This window comes from Ceratotherium simum, chromosome 21 (assembly GCF_057802395.1).
Source record: "Ceratotherium simum simum isolate JZ-2026a chromosome 21, ASM5780239v1, whole genome shotgun sequence".
Taxonomy (NCBI): Eukaryota; Metazoa; Chordata; class Mammalia; order Perissodactyla; family Rhinocerotidae; genus Ceratotherium; species Ceratotherium simum.
In genome coordinates, this window is record NC_141920.1 from 25,226,919 (window position 1) to 25,250,688 (window position 23,770).

General features: G+C 37.7%; 1 protein-coding gene across 8 annotated transcripts in view; it reads right to left on the reverse strand.

The window, feature by feature from the left end:
- ITCH (itchy E3 ubiquitin protein ligase) overlaps nucleotides 1-23,770 on the reverse strand; it is a 124,961-nt gene that overhangs the window by 64,771 nt on the left and 36,420 nt on the right. For 6 of the 8 annotated variants that reach the window (XR_015555602.1, XM_014787535.2, XM_004430504.3 and 3 more), the window contains 4 exons: nucleotides 19,558-19,648; nucleotides 8,963-9,104; nucleotides 4,997-5,121; nucleotides 3,713-3,850 (listed from right to left, as the gene is read on the reverse strand). Coding sequence is in view for 7 of the 8 variants with exons in the window: in XM_014787535.2 (XP_014643021.1) it covers nucleotides 3,713-3,850; nucleotides 4,997-5,121; nucleotides 8,963-9,104; nucleotides 19,558-19,648 (496 nt within the window). In the remaining variant the exon portion in view is untranslated. The remainder of the gene's footprint in view (nucleotides 1-3,712; nucleotides 3,851-4,996; nucleotides 5,122-8,962; nucleotides 9,105-19,557; nucleotides 19,649-23,770) is intronic. The other 2 variants (XM_087445370.1, XM_087445371.1) reach the window with 2 other exon arrangements.

The window sequence follows — 23,770 nt, forward strand, 5'->3', positions numbered from 1 at the left end:
GGCCTGGGTTCGGAACTCTGGGTGCGCAGTGACGCACGGCTTCTCCGGCCATGCTTAGGCCGCATCCCACATACAGATGTGATGTGCAGCTAGAAGGATGTGCAGCTATGACATACACCTATCTACTGGGGCTTTGGGGGGAAAATAAATAAATAAATAAAATTTAAAAAAATAAATAAATAAAAGTTAACTGAAAATAGGGGCCAGGCCCGTGGCCTAGTGATTAAGTTTGGCACACTCTGCTTCAGCGGCCCAGGTTCACAGACCTACACCACTCATTGATAGCCATGCTGTGGTGGTGACCCACATAAAAAATAGAGGAATACTGGCACGGATGTTAGCTCAGGGCAAATGTTCCTCAAGCAAAAAGAGGAAGATTGGCAGCAGATGTTAGCTCAGGGCCAATTTTCGTCAGCACCAAAAAAAAAAAAAAAAAAAAAGGAAAGAAAAACTAACCGAAAATATTAAAGTCTATAATAGATTTCTTTTTTTTTTTTTTTTAAAGATTTTATTTATTTATTTTTTCCCCCCAAATCCCCAGTAGATAGTTGTATGTCATAGCTGCACATTCTTCTAGTTGCTGTATGTGGGACACGGCCTCAGCGTGGCCAGAGAAGCGGTGTGTCAGTGCGCGCCCGGGATCCGAACCCGGGCCGCCAGCAGCAGAGCGCACGCACTTAACCACTAAGCCACGGGGCCGGCCCTATAATAGATTTCTTATAAGAACCATCCTATGTGTTCTTCCACAAAAACTTCTGATTGAACACGCTCAGAAAAAAAATATCTAAAACCTGCAACATTAGAAAAATATTAGGGGGGCCAGCCCAATGGTGTAGTGGTTAAGTTCACGCACTCCGCTTTGGAGGCCCAGGGTTCGCGGGTTCGGATCCTGGGCGTGGACCTACGCACTGCTTATCAAGCCATGCTTTGGCAGCATCCCATACATAAAGTAGAGGAAGATGGGCACGGATGTCAGCCCAGGGCCAATCTTCCTCAGCAAAAAGAGGAGGATAGGCAACAGATGTTAGCTCAAGGCCAATCTTCCTCATCAAAAGAAAAAAAAAAGGCAAAACAAAAACACAAGAAAAATATTAGAATACAAAGCAATAACACCACCCCATACCCCCTTCACCCCCAGTTCTGATCCAACCAAACAGTGCCCAGGTGCTGGAAATTCAATTTTAGTGCTAAACTCTAATTTTCATTTCTGGCTTATAGTCAAAGTTAGAGAAATGGAACCAATCAAAGAACAATACAAGTGCAGTTCCCACCATACATGCTTGTGGGCTGAAGCGGGTTTTCTTTGTTTGCTTAAAACAATTCATGATTTGATCTAAAGTTCCTAGGGTTTTTTTCGTGAGGAAGATTGGCCCTGAGCTAACATCCATGCCCATCTTCCTCTACTTTATATGTGGGACACCTGCCACAGTATGGCTTGATAAGCGGTGCATAGGTCGGCACCTGGGATCCGAACCTGTGAAGCCAAAGCCGGGGCCGTTGCAGAAGAGCGTGTGAACTTAACCACTAAGCCAATGGGCCGGCCCCTAAAGTTCCTAGGTTTTTAAGTGTGAAACCAATAGTGTATTGGAAAGAAAAGGAAATATCAACAAACATTTTTGTTTCAATCTTGACTCTGCATCACACTAGTTGGTGTGATATTGGACATACTATTTAAACTTTCAGAGCCTCACTTACAGGCAAAATGCAGGTAACACCTTACAGAGTTGTGATGGTTAAATGAGTATCTACGTAAACACACCAACATAGTGCCTGGCACATGATAAACATTCAAAAAGTGGCAGCTATTATATCTGGCAACTTCAACCCTAAAATCCACTGTGACTTCCCAGTTAAAATCTCTCTTTACTTCAAAGAATCAAGTTAAATTCTGTCAATTACTTTCCTATTTGAGCAGAAAACTGGTGACACAGAAATGTCCACTTCTGTAGGAAATAAACAGTAAAGTCATAAGTATAAATATGCAGTTTAGATCTTACTCTGAAATATGAAGACTGACACGTTTTACTTTTGTTAGTTATTAAATATTCTGCATTAGTAATAGTTTCAGTTTGCAAGGGAAAAAACTTAGAAAGCTATAAATCCCAAGGTTTAAAGTAGTTTAACAACGTTGGGGCCGGCCCGGTGGTGCAAGCGGTTAAGTGCGCGCGCTCCGCTGCGGCGGCCCGGGGTTCGCTGGTTCGGATCCCGGGCGCGCACCGACGCACTGCTTGGCAAGCCATGCTGTGGCGGCGTCCCATATAAAGTGGAGGAAGATGGGCACAGATGTTAGCCCAGGGCCGTCTTCCTCAGCAAAAAAAGAGGAGGATTGGCGGATGTTAGCACAGGGCTGATCTCCTCACAAAAAAAAAAAAAAAAAAAAAACAATGTAATTTAACTTGCATATTATCTTCCAGAATTCCAATTTATAGAAAAATGTAACTATTATAGAGTTCCTGTGAATCGTAGTCAATTAAAATCAATGTGTCAACCTGGAAGCATGCTGACTATTTCAGAAATTTCTCTCCACTCTCATTAAGCCCAAAGAACCCATCTGGAAGATATACCAGGACTATTTTGAAGGTTCTGCTATTAAAAAAGGTCATGAGTTAAAGAGGGAAGTAGGAAGTCCTCCAAAGTAGAAACAAAAGAATAACAGCACCTGACAACTACAAAATGTGTCATAACACAGTTTCTAAGTAAACCAAAAGATCTTTTTCAGACTAATCAAGGAAACCATTAATCTGCTATTTGTCTTGGGGCCTCTAAAATCTATGTTTCAAGTGAAAATACACTTAGCACATTGCTAAGTGACAGAAATATCTAAAGGGAATCCGCTGAGAAGTAGTTTTATTACCACGCTAGCTGTGCAGGCACTAACTCAGGTGCCATCAAACTTCTTTTAATCACAGCTCATGTGTATTCCCTTTAACAAGCACTAGTAAATCCTAAATTGTAAGACATACCAGCATAGATACAATGAATTGGTTTTGTTATTATTATAACACAAAGACATCTCTGTAAATGTAGCCTACAGAAATGGAAGAGGAATGACAAATGGATTTCAGCTTGTATTGGCTGCCTGGTACAGTACTAAGGAGGATTTCGAGTAAAATTTAAACTCAACCGGACACTGCTACAGACAAACTATGTCTGCCTTAGGCACTAGAGGGGGTATGGCATCATATATGCCATATTAACTGCCATTGTTGGCCTACAGAATAAATATTTTATATATCAATTCATTATTCATAGGGCCAACTGTGATTCAACTTTTACTTGGCTAGCTTTTCAACTTATAGAAATATGTTTTACTCATAGAAACAATGCACTAAAAGGAAAATGTTTAAAATGATCATTGACTCTTTTTTTTTTTTTTTAAGATTTTATTTATTTATTTATTTTCCCCCCAAAGCCCCAGTAGATAGTTGTATGTCATAGTTGCACATCCTTCTAGTTGCTGTATGTGGGATGCGGCCTCAGCATGGCCGGAGAAGCGGTGCGTTGGTACGCGCCCGGGATCCGAACCCGGGCCACCAGCAGTGGAGCGCGCGCACCTAACCACTAAGCCACGGGGCCGGCCCTCACTGACTCTTTTTAAAAAGGAAATAATTTCTTTAATGTGAATAAGAATAGCAATAATTACATACAGCATACTACAGTGGCTAACATAAGAAGTATCATTAAAGACCTTATACAAAAAGTGACTACTTACTTTCTGAACAGGTAGTTTCACCATTGGCAACAACTTCAGACTCTAATTGCAGTCCATCAAGACAAATGGACAAGTCTCCTATTGTCTCTGTCGGCTCTTTGTCACCTAAAAGCTGTAAAGTCACAACTACTTCCTCAACTGAAAGAGAACAAAATTACAGAACAAAATAGTCACTTTTTTTCCTTTAAGTTATCTTAACTGTTAAAAACAATGTCAGAAAAAATTTCCACTTACGTGTATATTAATTGTAATATATTTCATCCTAGGTTTCAGGCCTTTAAACACCAAAACATTTTAAAAATAGAACAAAATTTGCTACAGCTCAATATCCATAATGTAAAATAGCTCAATCACCTCATTTATTACATTAATTCTATCTTTGTATAAAATGAGCCAGCAGGACAACTAAGATTATCCAGCAATGTATGTCTGAATTATATTGAGTGAAAGCATATAACTTAAGAATGGATTATATCTCATAAGTCCTAAATGAGAAATAAAATTCTTAGAAGTATGTTTTGGACAGTCAAAGGGTGGAAAAATATCTGTTTTAAAATCATGATATATCAATAAAAACAAGCACGTTTCAAGTTTTTATCTATCTATTATATATCTATATACACATAAATAATAAAACCACAACCATCTAAAATGAGGAAATTAAAAAAATAAGCATCTGAAAAGGAAATCTGGGGCTGGCCCGGTGGCGCAAGCGGTTAAGTGTGCGCGCTCCGCTGCGGCGGCCCGGGGTTCGCCAGTTCGGATCCTGGGCGCGCACCGACACACTGCTTGTCAAGCCATGCTGTGGCAGTGTCCCATATAAAGTGGAGGAAGATGGGCGTGGATGTTAGCCCAGGGCCAGTCTTCCTCAGCAAAAAGAGGAGGATTGGCAGATGTTAGCTCAGGGCTGATCTTCCTCACACACACACACACACACACACACAAAAGGAAATCTGTCAAAATATTAACCATATTTGTCTCTCTGAAGTGGGATTACATTTTTCCTTCATTTCTGCTCTATGTTTCTTAATTTTTCATAATTGAGTATGTAGTACTTTAATAAATATCTATTTACTAGATAAAAATATTTATTTAAAATATTGGATCCAAAATGAATGGCCAAACCAAAGTTACTCGGAATGCTTTAAATAGTTCAAGATTCCTCTCTCTGTTAATATTATAACCAAGTAAACTTAAAAACAAATAGTCATTCTGCATGTTTGGCATATGAATTTCTTGCAGAAAAACAGCTGAGCACAATTTCTATTATTTTTACATACATACGTTTCATATTGTTTGACTTTAATGTTTCATAGATATCTAATGCAGCAGTTCCCAACAAAACATCAGATTTCAGTGTCTGGTGACTCCACACACGAAAATGTAATTTACTCACAGGGGTGACAATACTAAAAGTGAAGAAAGGTGGAAAAAAAATATTATTTTCATTAAATATTACAATAGGATCATATATAAATTACAATTAAGTTTTAATGTCTAAAATCTTCTCACTGCATCCCTTATAGTTTACTGTACAGCCAATATTGCCTATATTCTATAATCTTATGAAAAACATATCTGAATGCCACAGGCTTGCACTCATTTTCACTTGTGGTTGAACTATAGGGGCAACTTGATGCATGTATAGTCAACAAAAGTAAATGTTTATCATGCTATATAAACTACTGGAAAACTAGTCTTATTTTAGTAGTATAAAAATAGTATAATAAGTAGTATAAAAGAGTGAATTTCGGGGCCAGCCCGGTGGCGCAAGCAGTTAAGTGTATGTGCTCTGCTGCAGCAGCCTGGGGTTCGCCGGTTCGGATCCTGGGCGCGCACCAACGATGCACTGCTTGTCGAGCCATGCTGTGGCGGCGTCCCATATAAAGTAGAGGAACATGGGCATGGATGTTAGCCCAGGGCCAGTCTTCCTCAGCAAAAAAGAGGAGGATTGGCAGATCTTAGCTCAGGGCCGATCTTCCTCACAAAAAAAAAAAAGTGATTTTATAAATTAAATCCTTATTTTCTGTCAGGTAGTTTGCTGAGCTTGAGGTTATTTCATTTAATCTTTTTTTTTTTTTTTTGGTGAGGGAGATCAGCCCTGAGCTAACATCCATGCTAATCCTCCTCATTTTGCTGAGGAAGACCGGCTCTGAGCTAACATCTATTGCCAATCCTCCTCCTTTTTTTCCTTCCCCAAAGCCCCAGTAGATAGTTGCATGTCATAGTTGCACATCCTTCTAGTTGCTGTATGTGGGACGCGCCCTCAGCATGGCCGGAGAAGCGGTGCGTCGGTGCGCGCCCAGGATCCGAACCCGGGCCGCCGGTAGCGGAGCGCGCGCACTTAACTGCTAAGCCACTGGGCCAGCCCTCATTTAATCTTCATAGCAACCCTATGAATTGGGAATTACCACCCCCATTTTCAGATATAGAAACTGATATTCAGAGAGGTTAAGCAAATTGCCCAACATCACACAGCCAGTCAGAGGCAGACTGTAATCTGAAAGAGGCCTGTCGTTAAAATTTATATTAAAAAGTTCCTCAATCAGCTACATAATGACTTCAGGATTATATTAGATATCCCAAGTTTCACACTGCTAGGGGCAAAGTGTCCAGGACAACTATCAAATATAGATTCACTCATACTTTGCTAAATGCCAATAAAGAATGCTATCTGTAATGTTAATTTCCAAAGCAAACTTCGGGAAATTTGAATTTGCAATAAACTGTATTAAAACTATTTTAGAGTCATCAATTAGAACTATAGGAACACTATATAATCTATCATAGGCCTATGGTTCAATGCTATCAAGACAAATTCTAGAAATATTTGAATTTCTCTATACCTCATTTTCTCTAAAATGTGATCAAATTTGGGGGGACAAATAAACGCTTTCCTCCTTAGAAGTCTACCTATCCCTATTACCCCCATCATCATAACTCCACCACCATTTTAACAGTGACAGGTAGTTTAAACAAACTAAAAAATTTTCACCTTAACATTGCTTCTTTTTAGGGTGGGGGGGTACAATGAACTCACTTTCTTCTTGTCAAAATTCTAAGATGTTACTTTCAGGAGAATATATAGTACATATTATACTAAGAAAACATTTTTCTATTAGTCCTCTGGGAAATCATAATGGGGATGGAATAAAAGAGTTCATAAATTTAATTTTACTTTAATTTGAGAGAGGATAAAGTATACTGTCAAAGATGGTCTTATCTGAATTATTTCAATTCAATTCTAGAGAGAAGTCTGGAAAGCCTGCTAAGCAACAATGGAAGCTGTGTTAAAATTGCAGGTCAATCTGCTGCGACTTAGAAATTCTGGAGGAGAACTTGAGCTACATGTTTCCCCCAAACATCTGGGCTCAACAACAGCACTACCATATAAGGCTACAAGGAGAATTTCTTTTTTCTTAACTTTTAAACCACTAAGGAGTGCGTGTCATTATCAGCTTAAGAGCCTCAAAGTGCGTATCTAGTGAGCACAGACAGCAGTTGGTAGAAAGTAGATGGGCATTCAGTCTATTATTCTGCAGAACATCTCTAGTCATTATGGAGGCTGTGACCTTTTATAGATTTCATTTGTCTCTTTAAAATTTTTACTCACATATTGTTTAATTTAGATTCAATCTCTAATGAACCACTAATTAAAAACAAAGTCTAAGAAACATTAATGTTAAAATAAATATTGATGAGGAGCATTAGAATATTTCTACAAATAGGCATCAAGATGATCTTCAGTAAATTCTTAAATTTCACTCATTTGCTCAAAATCATCATAAAGTGCATTAACTAGAACATGTACTAGAAAATACATGCCCTAGAACTTCAAAAATCCATGTTAAAGAATAATATAGGTATATCCAATTTGTTTTGTCATTTATTAGATATAAATACTATCCACATATGCATGTATCATGTGAAGAGAAGAGCTTATAGTTCCAAATGTCTCATCTCACCATTTAGAAATAACTTTTTTTTAGTCCCTGGTTTGTTTCTCTAAGGGAAACGAATGCAAGAATTCCAATGCTAGGTAATGAAAGCAATTTGTCTATATTTGATATGGTAACAATTAGTTACATTTTGAACTAACATTTAAATACACATTTGGTCCACAGCCAAATATGCCCTATTATTTTAAAATCATTTGTTGATAAATCATACTTTGTCTTTCATTTTAGTAAAAAATTAAAATTAACCTATAATTCCCTTCAACAAGTGTTCAGTACCAACATTTGGGGCTTTGTCAATAAGTGTTGCAATTGAGCTATATCCTACTTCTATGAATTCATACTACAGATGAAAACACCAACATTCAGACATATGCTCATGGATGCATACTGCAACACTGTCTAGTAGCACAACATCAGAAATCAACTGATCAATAGTAAATAGCAAATAATAAACAATAGGAACTGGTAAAATAAATGATAGTCCATCCATATTAAGGAATATTATGTAGCTATATGAGGAATGTTAGACCTGTACGTACTCGGCTAGAAATCCTCTGTGTAGGTTCTATGTGGGCACTGTAATTAAAAAAAAAACAAAAATAAAAAACAAACTACTTTTGGGACGGTCCCATGGCTTAGTGGTTAAGTGCGCGCTCTCCGCTACTGGCGGCCCGGGTTTGGATCCTGGGCGCGCACCAACGCACTGCTTCTCTGGCCATGCTGAGGCCGCGTCCCACATACAGCAACTAGAAGGATGTGCACCTATGACATACAACTATCTACTGGGGCTTTGGGGAAAAAAAGGAGGAGGATTGGCAATAGATGTTAGCCCAGAGCTGGTTTTCCTCAGCAAAAAGAGGAGGATTAGCATGGATGTTAGCTCAGGGCTGATCTTCCTCACAAAAAAATAAATAAATAAAAAATTAAAAATTAAAAAAGTGAGCTACTCATAGCCCTCTATTTCAACCCTAAGTTAAGGAAAAAGCTGCTACGAATCTTTCCAGACCCACTGACCATGGGCTTTCCCAGCTGTCAGGGGCAACAGTGATACCATCATCAACTAAACTGGAGAAGGTAAAAAAAAAAAAAAGATGACACTGGAAAAACAGAAATATTTAAAGAGAAACAAAAAGGGGACTAGAGGAAGTAGTCCTAGGAACCGAGGAAAAAGAAAAAGAAAGATGACAGAGAGAGGAAGAGCAAAGAAAAACAAGGGAGAAATTTTTTTTAAAGCTGCATTTCTGCTCACCTACTAAACAAAATATACAGTAGAAAATACTTTCAAACCTACACTGTAAGAGGTTGCTTCCATTTGGGACTGTTTGTATTGTTGCATTTTTCTGTCTTCTTTGACTGTCCATCTACTGTGACTTCCACATAAGGACTTGGTCCAAACCAATTCTTTTTATTTTCTTTAAGTTTTGCTGAAATGACTAAGTAAAAGAAAAGGGAAAATATTTCAATATTCGAGATGTTAGTTCATCCTTCAAATCAATTTAATTTCATCAAGGTTAAACAGAACATTATTACTTTTACTCAGAGAAGCAATTTTGCTCTAAAATATTTACTAATTTCATTCACTCATGACCTTTGTATTTCCTCCCATCTTACTAAATAAATATAGGACTTCTCCACACCATCCACTCAGATTCCCATCAGTAGACCCCCACTGTTAGTATCAATAGTCCCAGAACTTGGAGGTAAATTAAAAAGTAAATCAACAAAGTTGGTCAACAAATATTTGAATGCCTACCATGTATCAGATACTGCTCTAAACTGTAGATAGAGCAGTTTACAATATAGTAAAGGCCCTGGCTCTCAAAGAGGTAATATTCTAGTTAGAGAAAAGTCCTTGTGATGAAAACAGGCTAATGAGGCAGAATATGACTTGGTAATAAGGAAAGCAACCATCTAAATGACAAGGAGCTAACCATGTAAAGATTGGAGTTGAGAAGAGGGGAGCATTCCAGACAGAGGCAAGAAAGCTTGGCATATCTGAGGAAAAGTATAGCAAACAGGAAGGAATGGTAAACGAGGTGAGATCACGTTTAGCTTTGCAGGCTAAGATAAGGAATTTGGATTTTATTCTAAGCATGCTGGAAAGCCACTGGAGGACGAGAGTTACAAACTAAGATAATTTTTAGCACCTCATATATCTCATATTATCTTAACAAGAGCTTCCTATATCATGCATCTTGAGATACTGACTCCTCAGCCTTCACCCTTGAGTTATCACCTTTGCCATGAAATCGCCTGTCCAAGCCCTTTGGAAGGTGCAACACATAGATTTGAATCTAGCAGAGAACCCCATGGTTCCCACAAGTGACAACTCATTGCTCCCCTATAAATGAGGTGACACAGTCAAGAAAATCCTCTACCACCTGGATATCTACTCCAGTAGCAAAGTTCAGAGACTGCCAGTGCCCTTCAAGGTCAAGGGGCCTTGGAGTTGCTAGAGGAATTTGTATAGCAGCTACTCAAGAAGCTCAATGTACAGTCCAAAGCACAGACAGTCTGGGCAACCTAGCAGGCACAGTCCCAGGTAGCAGTCCTGAATTCTTGACTTCACACACATCCAACACTTTTGTTCTTTTGTGCTTATGTGCCTTTTAGGTGGCATGCAAACCAGCTGCAGGATTGCCACGCTAACAATGTATTCACATTCTATAAATTAGAGCTTCATCATTATGTTGAAATATTTTGTATAATAAAGTTCAATTGGATTCAAAATCAATATGCATTATCAAAAAAAATCTGCCAAAGAAAAAAAAAGAAGAGCTGCAAGAGATAATGCTAGAAAAGTAGGTAATAAGGAGCCACTGAGGAATTTTTCAGTAAGAGTGCTATTCAACAAATTTACTGGCTGCCTACAATATATATCAATTATTGGTACGGGCACAGTGATGAGGATACAGTGATGATCAGATTAACATTCAAAGATCACTCTATTGCTCTGGGAAAAATAAACTGAAAAGGAGACAAAAGTAGGGGTTAAGAGTCTACAAAGTCATCCAATCAAGAGACAGTGGTTTGGAATAGGGTGGTGAACATGGATATGGGGAGGAATAAGTATCTTCTAAGGAGAACCAAGAGTATTAGATTGCACGAGGAAGTTGGGGTAAAGAAGAAGCAAGGATAACTCCGAGGTTTCTGGCATGAATAACTAGATGGAAGATGGTGTCATTTAATAAGATGAAAAAGATCTGGGAAAGAACAAGTTTGAGAAGGATGGTGTGGGCAGGAAATTAAGAGTTTTATAATGAATGTTGAAATGCTTGTGAGCCATCTCACTAAAATTTGAGATGCTTGTGAGCTATCTAAGTGGAAACACTAAGTAAGAAGTCTTTTTCAGAACACAAAATACTCAAGTGGGGACCAGACCTATCTCTGATTAACAGGTACTATAAAGCTCTAGTCCTTAATACAGTTCCAAATTCAACCACAAGATTGCCATAGAAAAATATAAAATTCCTATTTTTAATACATTTCTGGTCTGAGAAAATGTGAAACAGCCCAAACATAAGCCCATCATATTTCAGGGGCTCTTGTGGTCCTCTGAAACTGATTGAATCTAGAACAAAGAGCAATGCAGGTCTGACAGGAAGGAAATGATCTGCTCTCAGTGGCTTTTTAGGATTCAAACTTTTGAAAGCCTTTTTGCCACATAATCCTATTCAACCGCACTAGAGCCATTTTAGGAAAGTTTAAACGGGAAACAAAAGGGGTAAGGAACGCCAACTTTTAGTGTTTGCTATGTGTCTGGCGCTTAAATATTGTCATTTCAATACTTACGACTGTTCTGTGATAAGTAGTATCATTTTAATTTTTACACATAAAAAAGACAAGCTCAACAGAATTTAAAAGTTTGCCCAAGGTTCACTGCAAAGTCTGGACAGGAGAAATTATTTAAGTGTTTAAATCTCAAAGTTTAGACTGCATAACACTTTTGTTACAGTCTTAATATTATAAAACAGATCAATGTACTACTTCCAGAAATTTAAATTCCCTTAGTAATTAAAAGAATAAAAGAACTGTAAATTATAAACTGGAAGAAAAGAAACCAGAAAAGTGCATCATCTGTCACCTGGGCTACTGCAAGAGGCCTCTAACAATTGCCTGTTTTTACTTTCACTTCTGCAATCCAATCCCTCACAGCTACTAGAATTATCTTCCTAAAACAGATGTGATCAGGGCCGGCCCCGTGGCTTAGTGGCTTAGCAGTTGGGTGCGTGTGCTCCGCTGCTGGCGGCCCGGGTTCGGATCCCGGGCGCGCACCAACGCACCGCTTCTCCGGCCATGCTGGGGCCGCGTCCCACATGCAGCAGCTAGAAGGCTGTGCAGCTATGACATACAACTGTCTACTGGGGCTTTGGGGGAAATAAATAAATAAAAATAAATAAAAATTAAAAAAAAAAAACAGATGTGATCATGTCAATACTTTTCAATGATTTTCTAATGCCTGCAAAATAAAGTTTAAATTCTTCTGGGGTATTTTATATTGTCTACCATATACCTTTCCAGCCTCTTCCTATAACAAATCCCACCCAGACCCCTGTTATTCTAACCACCCTTAGCTGTTTGCTGTCCCTCACAAGGGCCATGCACTTTCATGCCTCTATATGTGCTACTCCCTCCACTCATAATGATCCTTCTTCCTTTTCCACCCAATAAAACCCTACTTCTTGAGAGACAAATGCCCCCTTCTCTTTGATTGAATGCTTCTTTAAACCTAAGAAGTTAAATTGTTCCTGCCTCTATGCTTCCACAGCACTTTCATATTTATGTATGGCTCCTATAGCTTTTCTTTTCTTTCTTTTTTTTTTTTTTGCGAGGAAGATCAGCCCTGAGCTAACGTCCATGCCAATCCTCCTCTTTTTGCCGAGGAAGACTGGCCCTGAGCTAACATCTGTGCCCATCTTCCTCCACTTTATGTGGGACGCCACCACAGCATGGCCTGACAAGTGGTGCGTCGGTGTTCGCCCAGGATCCAAACCCAGGCTGCCAGCAGCAGAGCACACGCACTTAACTGCTACGCCACAGGGCCGGCCCCTAGCTTTTCATTCTTAGTTTTTAGTAAATTTATTGGTTTTTATCTATTTAACTCACCTTGTAATCCCCTTCATGGCAAAAATGTAGCCAGTCTTTATAACTCCTATAGCACTTAGTGATTGATTGATTGACTGATTTACTTACTTACTTACTTTATTTATTTATTTAGTGTGAGGAAGATCAGCCCTGAGCTAACATCCAGGCTAATCCTCCTCTTTTTTTTGCTGAGGAAGACCGGCTCTGAGCTAACATCTATTGCCAATCCTCCTCCTTTTTTTCCCCCAAAGCCCCAGTAGATAGCTGTACGTCATTGTGGCACATCCTTCTAGTTGTTTTATGTGGCACGTGGCCTCAGCATGGCCGGAGAAGCGGTGCGTCGGTGCGCACCCAGGATCCCAGCCCAGGCCACCAGTAGCGGAGTGTGCACACTTAACCGCTAAGCCATGGGGCCGGCCCAGCACTTAGTGATTTAAACCTGAGAGACATTTAATACATTTGTTGAACCCAATGGCAGAAAACAAGTTTCCTTGCTTTATAGTTACACACACACACAGATTATCTACTACATATAGTTTCATAGTAAATGTTAATGTTCTTCTGATCCTTCTGTTCTGAAGGTCAATGTTTTGACCTGATTTCAGTTCTTCATCCTACCTCTCTGGTAGAAAATAAAAACTTGGACAATTTAAATATAAAGAAACTAAACGTGAATCCTTAGCTTATCCTATTTTGAGAAGCAGGGAGCTTTAGTAAACAACATAAATTAAGTAAAGGTGCTGAGATGAGGTAAATTAGCAGTATGATGAGCTAGCTGATAAGAGAGAAAATCAGTTAGGCAAGGGCTACCTCTGTAATCAGAAGTCAGGACAGGCCACAGGAGGCCTCTGGCGGAACTATGTCTTGGCTGGGCAGAATTGGATATAAACTCTTGACTTAAAATTTTAAGTATGAAGGACCTTCCTGGTCTCTAAGCAATCACAGCTAAATATATGGTATTCTAATAAATTTGGGAAAATTCAGTAATAGCATTTAATTCCAATTAGTAGTAACTAAAATCAAGATGGTTTCGTGGCCAGCCTGGTGGCACAGTGGTTAAGTTCAGCACACTCTGCTTTGGTGGCCCAGGATTCACAGATTCAGATCCCAGGCACGGACCTACACCACTCATCAAGCCATGCTGTGGTAGTGTCCCACATACAAAACAGAGGAAGACGGGCATAGATGTTAGCGCAAGGCAACTCTTCCTCAAGCAAAAAGAGGAAGACTGGCAACAGGTGTTAGCTCAGGGCCACCATTCCTCACCAAAAAAAAAAAATCAAGATGGTTTCTCTTCCTCAAATGACAAGTTTTAAGTAAGACTGAGACTAAGAAATTTCTAGGAAATACAAAAGTACTTATTTTGCCCACATAGTATTATGCTAGCACACTGCAAACATCAAATAAAAAACACAGATAAATTAAGTATAATAGCTGAGTTAATGTATAGAACATAATTAAACAGGAAATGGTTCAAGACAGAGAAGAACTAAGAAAACAGACTTATGTCCAAGGTAAGGGACTCAGGCCACAGCATTAGAGGAAAAGAGGCAGATGATCCAGGAAATGCCATAGTAAAAATCAGCAGAGTCTGATGATGGAAGGGTAAAGAACAAAGAGGTAAAGAAAAATTTTAAACATGTGATCCAACAGCTAGCCTCTTGATAACAATGTTAACATTTCCATTCTGGTCATAAATTAAGTTTTTACAATAAACATCAATGACCTTTCACAAAATCAGTACCATTCTTGCCATTCATTCTGGCCCTTTTTAAATTTTAAGAAAACTAGAATGATGATGTTAAGAAAAGACAATGTAAAATAAGCAACCAACCTTATAAAAGATTTAAGCTTAGATTGCTATTAAGATATTAAATTAGATATAAGTAATCCTAGAAGGAGAAAGAAATAAGGAATTAGGGGAAAGAGAATACACTACTCTGTACTCACACAGTGTTCTGGAGTTTTCCCACTCCTATACACTGCCTCCCAACAACCACGTGACAAAGATGTTAATTTCCTCAGTTCACAGATAAGAAAACTGAGGCTCAAAGATATTAGTGATGTGCACAAGGTTACACAACTATTAGGTATCAGAATCAGAGCTAAAATCTAGTGACATTAACTCCCCTGAAAATCATGTAACCACAGGCCCTCTAGGACCAGTTCGACTGACCCCATCTTATTAACAGAGTGATTAAGAGTGGTTTTTCAGGAACTGAGACCCCTCGTCCAGTTCAGGCCAGTTGAGACCACCAACCCATCAAGTGGGCCGGCGCAAAATGTCCAATAAGAGACCTTTTTTTATGTCAAAGGGTGAAAACTCCATCCTCAGATCATGCCAAAACCACCATTTTGTGAACATGTATCCCATGAAGAGCCAGGAAGCTTGACTATACTTGTGCAGATCATCAATTATCTCGCTTCTCCTTACCTCCATTCATCTATTTCCACACTTCAGATTGCCCTGTCCTTCATCCCATAAATTTTGCCCCAAGCCCTGGATCAGGGAGACATATCTGAGAGCATATGCCCCCTGTCTCCTTGCAGATCAATCTAGCAATAAAGCTGTTTTCTTTTTCCAAAAGCTGATGCCATAATAATCGCCTTGTTTATGCATCGGGCAGGAGAACCCCAATTTTGTGTGATAACAATGGGAGTCATTAGTCTGTATAAATTTGTTGATTAAAACTGGGGATAAGGGGCTAGATGACCTCCCCAAGAGTTTAAGTGTAGAAGCTTTAATGGCGCACTAGTCAAAATACCTACGATTAAGTATTTATGATTTCCTGCTATAATTTTTGCACCTACTGATAAATTACACAGGAAAGCTATTGTCCAACACAAGGATCAATACAGGTACATTCAATACCCAACAAAAATGTTAACAGATCAATAGAAGTTCCCAAAGGGGCTATTTCAATTAATTACCTTGATCTATGTGAAAGAATAGCACAAAAGACAATCTTTCTTATTCAACTCAAACTTGAATAGCTAAATAGCTAATTCAGGTTATTTCCATAAATTAGTTAGATTCAAGTTATAGAAAGTGTTACTAATGCACTGGTACTATACTTTTTTATTCTATATAAATGCTGAAAAGGAAAGGTGAGGTTGCCCTTCCTTGATACCGTTATAAAGAATTAGTGAAATTAAAACATCTAAGTTCTCTAAACAATCCATTTATCAACAGCACTATGAATTATTTTTTAAATTTCTATTTTGCTACAACCTATAATAGGTACCGTTTCTCTGAAAGAGCATCTGCCATCTCTCTACTTGCCCTCACTTAATCTGGTAAGGGAGACCAATTAGCAAATATATATTGTAAACAATTAATAGGAATGTATGGATATATTTATGTCTGTATGATAGAGTTAAGAACATAAACTTGAGTGGAACCACAGAGGAGGATTTTAACTTTTGACCCTAAATTCTCCTATCAGTCTTGCACACCAACTTTCTAAAACACATATCTGATTGACTGCTCTTTGTTAAAGACCCTGATTACTTCCCATCTCCCTTAGCAATGATTTTTTTGTAGCCCTGACACACCTGAAGGAGATGACCTACTTCCATTAATTCTCATGGCTCTCCTCTCTGCAGCAGCAGCTTTTAGGGGCATTAAGGGAAGTCTCAAGCAAGAGGCACGAAGGAGGGAAATGCACATGTTCTCTCCTGAAAGGATCCCTTTCTACTGCTCTACATTTAAACAGTAGCAATGCTTCAAGCACCACTTCCTTTCATGGCAACCCTAGTCAAATACTGATCTCTCTTTCCTGACCAAAGTTATCTCTTCTTGCCATTACCATATACCAAGGCATTTACTTTTTTTTTTTTTAATAATTTTATTTATTTATTTATTTTTCCCCCAAAGCCCAACTAGATAGTTGTATGTCATAGCTGCACATCCTTCTAGTTGGTGTATGTGGAACGCGGCCTCAGCATGGCCGGAGAAGCGGTGCGTTGGTGAGCGCCCAGGATCCAAACGCGGGCCGCCAGTAGCGGAGCACGTGCACTTAACCGCTAAGCCACGGGGCCGGCCCAGGCATTTACTTTTTACACTTGCATATTTACGCCTTCCTTGATTCTAGAAAGATGTTGAGGCACCTTACAATAAAAACAAATACCATAAATGATTCATTAACACAGCATAAAAAATAAAGGGGATTCGCGCAAAGAACTTAGTTCTGAGGTTTCTAGCATCAAAAGCAAAGAAGTAAATAATGAATGATGAAGGGTACTTGATTCTATTCAACTTGGCACTTAACTGTTTATTATCTTATGCTCTCCCCTGCTCTCCATTTGTCTCATATCTAATGATATTTTTGCTAATTAATTTTTATCCATTATACATGGTGTTTGTTTTTATTAAATTGTTTTTGCCCTATACTTGTGCATTCTCAGAATGTTTAGACCCAAGATTAAAAACTTTAAAATGGCTAAGAATTATGTCTTCTTGAGGTGCATTGAGGCATTTATTAAATGTTTTTCCTACTATGATAATAAAGATGATAGCAAATAAGATAGCCAGTTTATGCAAAGAAAAAGTCTAAAGGTAAGTAAACCTAAATCTAAGAAATATAACAATATTTATCTCTGAGGACTAAGATGATAAATAAGGACTCCTCATTTTATAATTTTACTGAGTTTTTGAACATAAAAAGCATGTATATTACTTATATAATCTGAAAAATTAAATAAAGTTTTAAAAGATGGTTCCAATCAAAGGTTTCAACATTAAGGTGCCAAAAAGAAAAGAAAAGTCATAAGAACCCTGGACCAATTTAAACCAGTTATTCAGGCTAGCTTGAGCATGGGGAGAGGGGGAAACAATCACAATCTGGCTTTGGTAAATAAATACTAATATCTTTCACTGAGAATCAGATATTGCTGGGGCTGGCCTGGTGGCGTAGCGGTTAAGTGCATGCTCTGCTTCGGCGGCCCAGGGTTCGCAGGTTCAGATCCCGGGTGCAGACCTACACACTGCTCATCAAACCATGCTGTGGCAGGTGTCCCACATATAAAGTAGAGGAAGATGGACACAGATGTTAGCTAAGGGCCAATATTTTCTTCAGCAAAACGACGAGGATTGGCAATGGATGTTAGCTCAGGGCTAGTCTTCCTCACAAAAAAAAAAAAAAAGAATCAGACATTGCTAAGGAAAGAGACTGGAGTTAGTGAAGGAATTCCCAAAAATCAATTCTAGGATGCTGTCACCTTAAGAAAGTGTCACTTTTATATAATTCAATCACTTTTAGGTTTTGAGGAGGATAATAAGTATATAGTGTGGACTAATATTCATAATCCAGAGATGGATATAAGCCAGGTACAGTAGAAACTAAAATACTATACAGAGGATGATAATTTGTCTACAATCAATACATACCATTAAATTAAAGGGAGAGAGACTGGGGTTTCACTCTATGACAGAGACACATGCAAGTCCGAAGAAAATCCAGTGACTCACCTTGGCTAGTGCAAATAGTTCATATATAAAGACCTACAAAGAGATCATATGAAGCCAGACGGTGAAACGTCTTAGCCCAGGTTAAAGAAATTCTATACCATAGTCAAGGAGAAGCACTTAAGGTTTTTGAGCAGGAATGCAACATATCAGGTGGCATATTAAGAACATTAATCTGAAAGTGATATACTTAGTTAGTATGGTTACGAGAGAGAGATATTAGTTAAGTAATAATAGCAACCAAAGGATTTAAACAGACATTTCTCAAAAAAAGATATACAAATGGCCAATAAGCACATGAAAAGATGCTCAGCATTGTTAGCCATCAGAGAAATGTAAATCAAACCTATAATGAGATACCATTTCACACCTACTAGGATGTCTACAGTCAAAAAGACAGATAAGCATTGGCAAAGATGTGGAGAAATTGGAACCCTCAAACATGGCTGGTGGGAATGTAAATAGAGCAGATGTTTTGAAAATAATTTGGAATTCCTCACAACGCTAAACATGGATACTATATGACCCAATGATTCTACTTCTAGGTATATTCTCAAGAAAACTGAAAACTTACATCTTCACAAAATCTGTACACAAATATTCGTAACATTCTTCATAATAGCCAAAAAGTAGAAACAACCCAAACATCCATCAACTGATAAATGGATAAATACAATGTGGTATGTCCATACATGGAATATTATTTGGCAATAAAAAGAAATAAAATGCTAATACATGCTACAACATGGATGAACCTTGAAAACATTATACTAAAGGAAAGAACTCAGAGACAAAAAGACCACACATTTTATTATTCCATTTATATAAAAGATCCAGAATAGGCAAATCTATAGAGACAGAAAGTAGTTAGTGGTTGCCTAGGGCTGAGGGTGGTTGGGAGATATGAAGAGTGACTGCTAATGGTTAGAGGTTTCTTTCTGGAGTGGTGAAAATATTCTAAAATGGACTGTGGTGATGGCTGCACAACTCTGTGAATGTACTAACAATCACTGACCTCTAAACTTATGGTATGTGAATTCTCTCTCAATAAAGTTGTTAATACAATACAAAACAAAAAGCAATTGCCCAGGCACCAATTTAAATGGAAAAAAAAATAAACCCACAAATCCTGCAAAATACCCAAGAATATCCTGAAATAAAAATGTAATTTTTACACATCTAAACATTTTGTTCATTCATTCATTAAGCAAATATTAATTCAGCAATATTAATTACAGTATATGTAACAGCCATTAAAGATTTTCTTCTCTTAAGATTACTTTTTATCCTAGGGGAAACAAAAAAGTAAAGTAGTGGACCTTTTTAAGACTTACCAGTGATCTGAAGTTGTGATTTCATGGTCAGGCTACCCATTGAACCAAACTGTGATCCACTGTCAGACATACCACCGACAGGACAGCAAACCTGAACACGGCAAAGAAGACACTGTAAACATCAAATATTCCCATTTAAAAATTAAGTAAATAGTACTAACCAGGCCATTTCCACGTCCCACATAATAACCAGTGGGCTTCACATTGCTAAATACAATTTTCAATTCTAGTATTCATCCTGCCTAACCTATCAGCAAAATCTGACATGGTTGATCATTCCTTCTTCTACAGTTTACTTTCTTCCCTTCAGTTCCCAAGACACATTCTCTAGGTTTATATCCTTCCTCATTGATTCTTAGTCTCTTAGTCTTCTTAGTCTCCTTTGAAGATTCCTGCTCTTCTCTCCACTCTTTAAGGTTGGAGTATCCTAGGGCTCAGTTCTTGGTTCCCTATTCTCAAACCTCTCTGTAGTACTACTCATTTCCTCAAGGATATCACCCAGTGTTATGGCTTTAAATATCATCTATATATCATCAACTCTCAACTTTCTATTTCTATCCCAGACTTCACTTCTAAACTCTAAACAAGTTCCCTTGGGTATCTAAAAGACATCCCAAATTTAACACATCCAAAACTGAACTCCTGATCTTCCCTGTAAACTCTCTCCCTTGACAGCAACTCCACCCTTTCAGATGCTCAGGCTAAAAACCTTGGAGTCATCCTTGACTCCTTCTTTTACATTTCCCTTCCAACCTGCTGGCAAATTCTATTGTCTCTATTTGCAAAACATATCCAGAATCCAACCATTTCTCACCACCTATACCACCAATCTGTTCAGAGCCACCTCTGACAGCCATCTTTTTCCTGTATTATGCCTCTCTCCTAGATTACTGCAATAACCTAACAGGTCTCCCTGTGTCTACCCTCGTCTAGCTTCAGTACCTATTCTCAACACAACCAAGATGACTCTTAAAATGTTCAAAACTCCGCAAAGGCTTCCCATTTTACTCAGAGTAAAAGACTAAATTCTTACAATGACCTAAATTCTTACAATGACCTAAAAGACCTTACATTATGAGTGCTTCCTCTGCTCCCAATTTCCTGACCTTATTTCCTTGTACTCCCCTCCCCTACTCAGGCACCTACCTCCTTGTTATTTCTCAAATATGCCAACATGTTCTATTCCTCAAATATGCCAGCACGTTTTAACCTTAGGACCTTTGATTTTCTTGTTCTCTTGACGATATTACAGTCTACTCCACCTACCCTGGTCACTTTTTTCTTCTGTAGAATATGTCACCTTCTGACATACTAAGTAATTTACTTGGTAATTATGTTTATTGGTTTTGACTCTCCAGGCTAGAATATAAACTCCATGTGAGCAGGAATCTTTGTTTTGTTCACTGATGAAACCCAGAAGCCCGAAAGAGTGCCTGACATATAGAAAACACTTAAATATCTGTTCAATGAAATGAACAAAGAAATAGCTATTGAATTATACTAAATGAACAACTCCAACATATCTTCTTCAATCCCTAATCATGGAAGAGGTAATCCCTATGTGTAAACAGCATGATTCATACAGCAAAGGTTTTATAACAAAGTCAGGGCACTTGGGCTTGATTCCTGGCTACAACACTTACCATATGATACTATGTGAGTTAGGTAACCTCTCTAGGTCCCAGTTTCCTGTCAGAAAAATGGGGATAACACCACCTCTATCTCACAGGGTTGTTGTAAAAACTGAATGATTATGTATATGAAAAAAATGCTCTGTAAATGTTTATTTATCATTAACTGTGTTTGAATTAAACTAAAAATGTTTGTAAAATAAAAATCTTTTCTTAGGCTTTTGGGGACTGGATAAAAATACCAGAAATATTTCAAGTGGGTCAAGGTAAAAATTAAAAGTCAAACAAAATTTACTTAGCACTTACTGTTTGCCAGGTACTCTGTAAGAAGTACACAAATACAATACAGCAAACAAAATATCTTGAAACTACAAAGGCATTGCCTTGAGTTTTTATACACAACTAGGTTTCCATTAAAAATTTTAAATATAAAACAATTCTCATGTCTTCTCAAATCTGCCAAGAAGAAATGGAACAGTAATTCCTACTGAGACAAACTCTATAAAATCCAATATGTTTTATCCATTGACTTATACCTGAAAATGCTCAAAGCTAAAACTTTGGCCTTAACTATAGTGACTAGCTCATTCCCTTGGCCTGGTGTATATATATATATTTTTTCTCCTTCAGCTTCTTTGTTTATTTAAATTGCACCATTTCAGATGTTTTATAACCTACAATTTACTAAAAGGGCCCTTTTATTTCACTTAGGTTGTATGCGTACATAAATAAAGACATAAATAAAGTCATTAGTAGTCATCCAGAATATAAAGGAAATGAGATGTAATATAAAAGCTTTAACAATGTATTGCATAGGATATTCTTCTAATTCAAACTGCCTGTTATAGAAAGGGCCCTCAAAGACATCATTACCACATTCTATATAGTTATTATTTTCTCCTCGATACCAAAAAGACTATTTGACACAGAACTATGACATCAAGACAAGTAAATTAAGAGGGAGCGAGAAAAATCCAATATCTGAGTGCTGATTTTATGCATGATAAAGTACTACTCTAGGTGCTGATCTATATCAACAATTTATTGCTGGAAAAATACCCTTTTGAATAGTGTAGCCTATTCTAAATTAATCTAAACTGTCTATTACTTACAAAGTTGCAAAGAAAAGAAATTAAAAATCTCCACAGAAATAAAATATATTTTAAAAACTCAAATTAACTTCATGTAGAAAAGATTAACAGAAGTACAGAACAGTGATTCTCTCCAGATAATTACAGAGAATCACTGTGGTAGAACTGTGAGATGCTCTGCAAAAACATGCTGGTAATTTTAATTATTTATGTACTTCAAACATATTTGTTTTACATAATCAAAATTAACTAAGTATTTTAAATTCCTGAAAAGAATAAAAATTACCATTTGTATAACAGCAAAATAGAAAAACTAAAGAAACCACCTAAATATCAATCAGCAACCAATTAAATAAACCACATACTCATACCATAATAAAACACTGTGCAACCATTAAAACAAGTAACTTACTAATGACTGAAACGGAATGATTCCAAGAACATTTTTTTTAAAGTTACAAAATATTACAACATGATGTTATTTTTGCAAACAAAAACAAACTATACATTCCTATAGGTACATATATTTATAATTAATGCAGAAAAAGTATAAAATCCCAAACTGGTAACGGTGGTTACCTTTGTGCACATGGGGGCGGTCTGTGTACTAAAGAAGGTGGTTGTGGGTAACTTTGGTTTTATATGTATTGTTGGAGGTTTTTAAAAGAAAACGTGTATCATTGATGACTTGTAGAATTTAAAAAACAGGCAAGACAGAGTAGACAGAATGGAGAATCTACACTTCAAGCCCCATCTTCTCCCCTGAGCTCCAGACTCTCATGTTTGAATATTATTTATAACTTCCTACATGGTTAAAATGACTAAATCAAAACTGTCTGTATCTGGGCACACTCACCCTGGCCTCAACAGCACCACCATCCAAAAGCTGCTCAAGCCAAAGATACGGGCATTATCTTTCCCTCACCAACAAGTTCTAAAAATACCACCAACAAAATATACCCTACTACATACCCTAAAATATATACGTACTTTTCTCCTTCTCTTCTTAACCATCGTAGTCCAAGCTACACACATCTATCCCTTCCCTGTCAATAAATTACTACAAGTCATTAAACTATTTGAGTTTAATATTTCATTCTCCCCCTCACCCACTGCAAATTTGGCTTTCTTTCTATTTTTCAAACACACTAAGGTCATTCCAGCCTTACAGCCTTTGCACTAACTGTTCCCTCTGCTGGGAATGCTTTTTCCTCTATCTTTAAATAGCTAACACTTTCTCTTATTCAGGCCTCAAGTTAAATATCACCTCCTCAGAGAGGTCTGCCCTGCCTATCCAATTTAAAATAGCCATCCTATTACTTTCTATCACAACATTGAAAATTTCCTGATTTGTTTACTGACTATAAGGTCCACAAAAGTAGGCACCTTGTCTACCTTCTTAATCAATGCCCAGAATATTCTACAGTTTGTCTTTTTTTAATTAACTAAAGTCTACAGTGTATATTAAGGTTCACTCTGTGTTGCACGGCT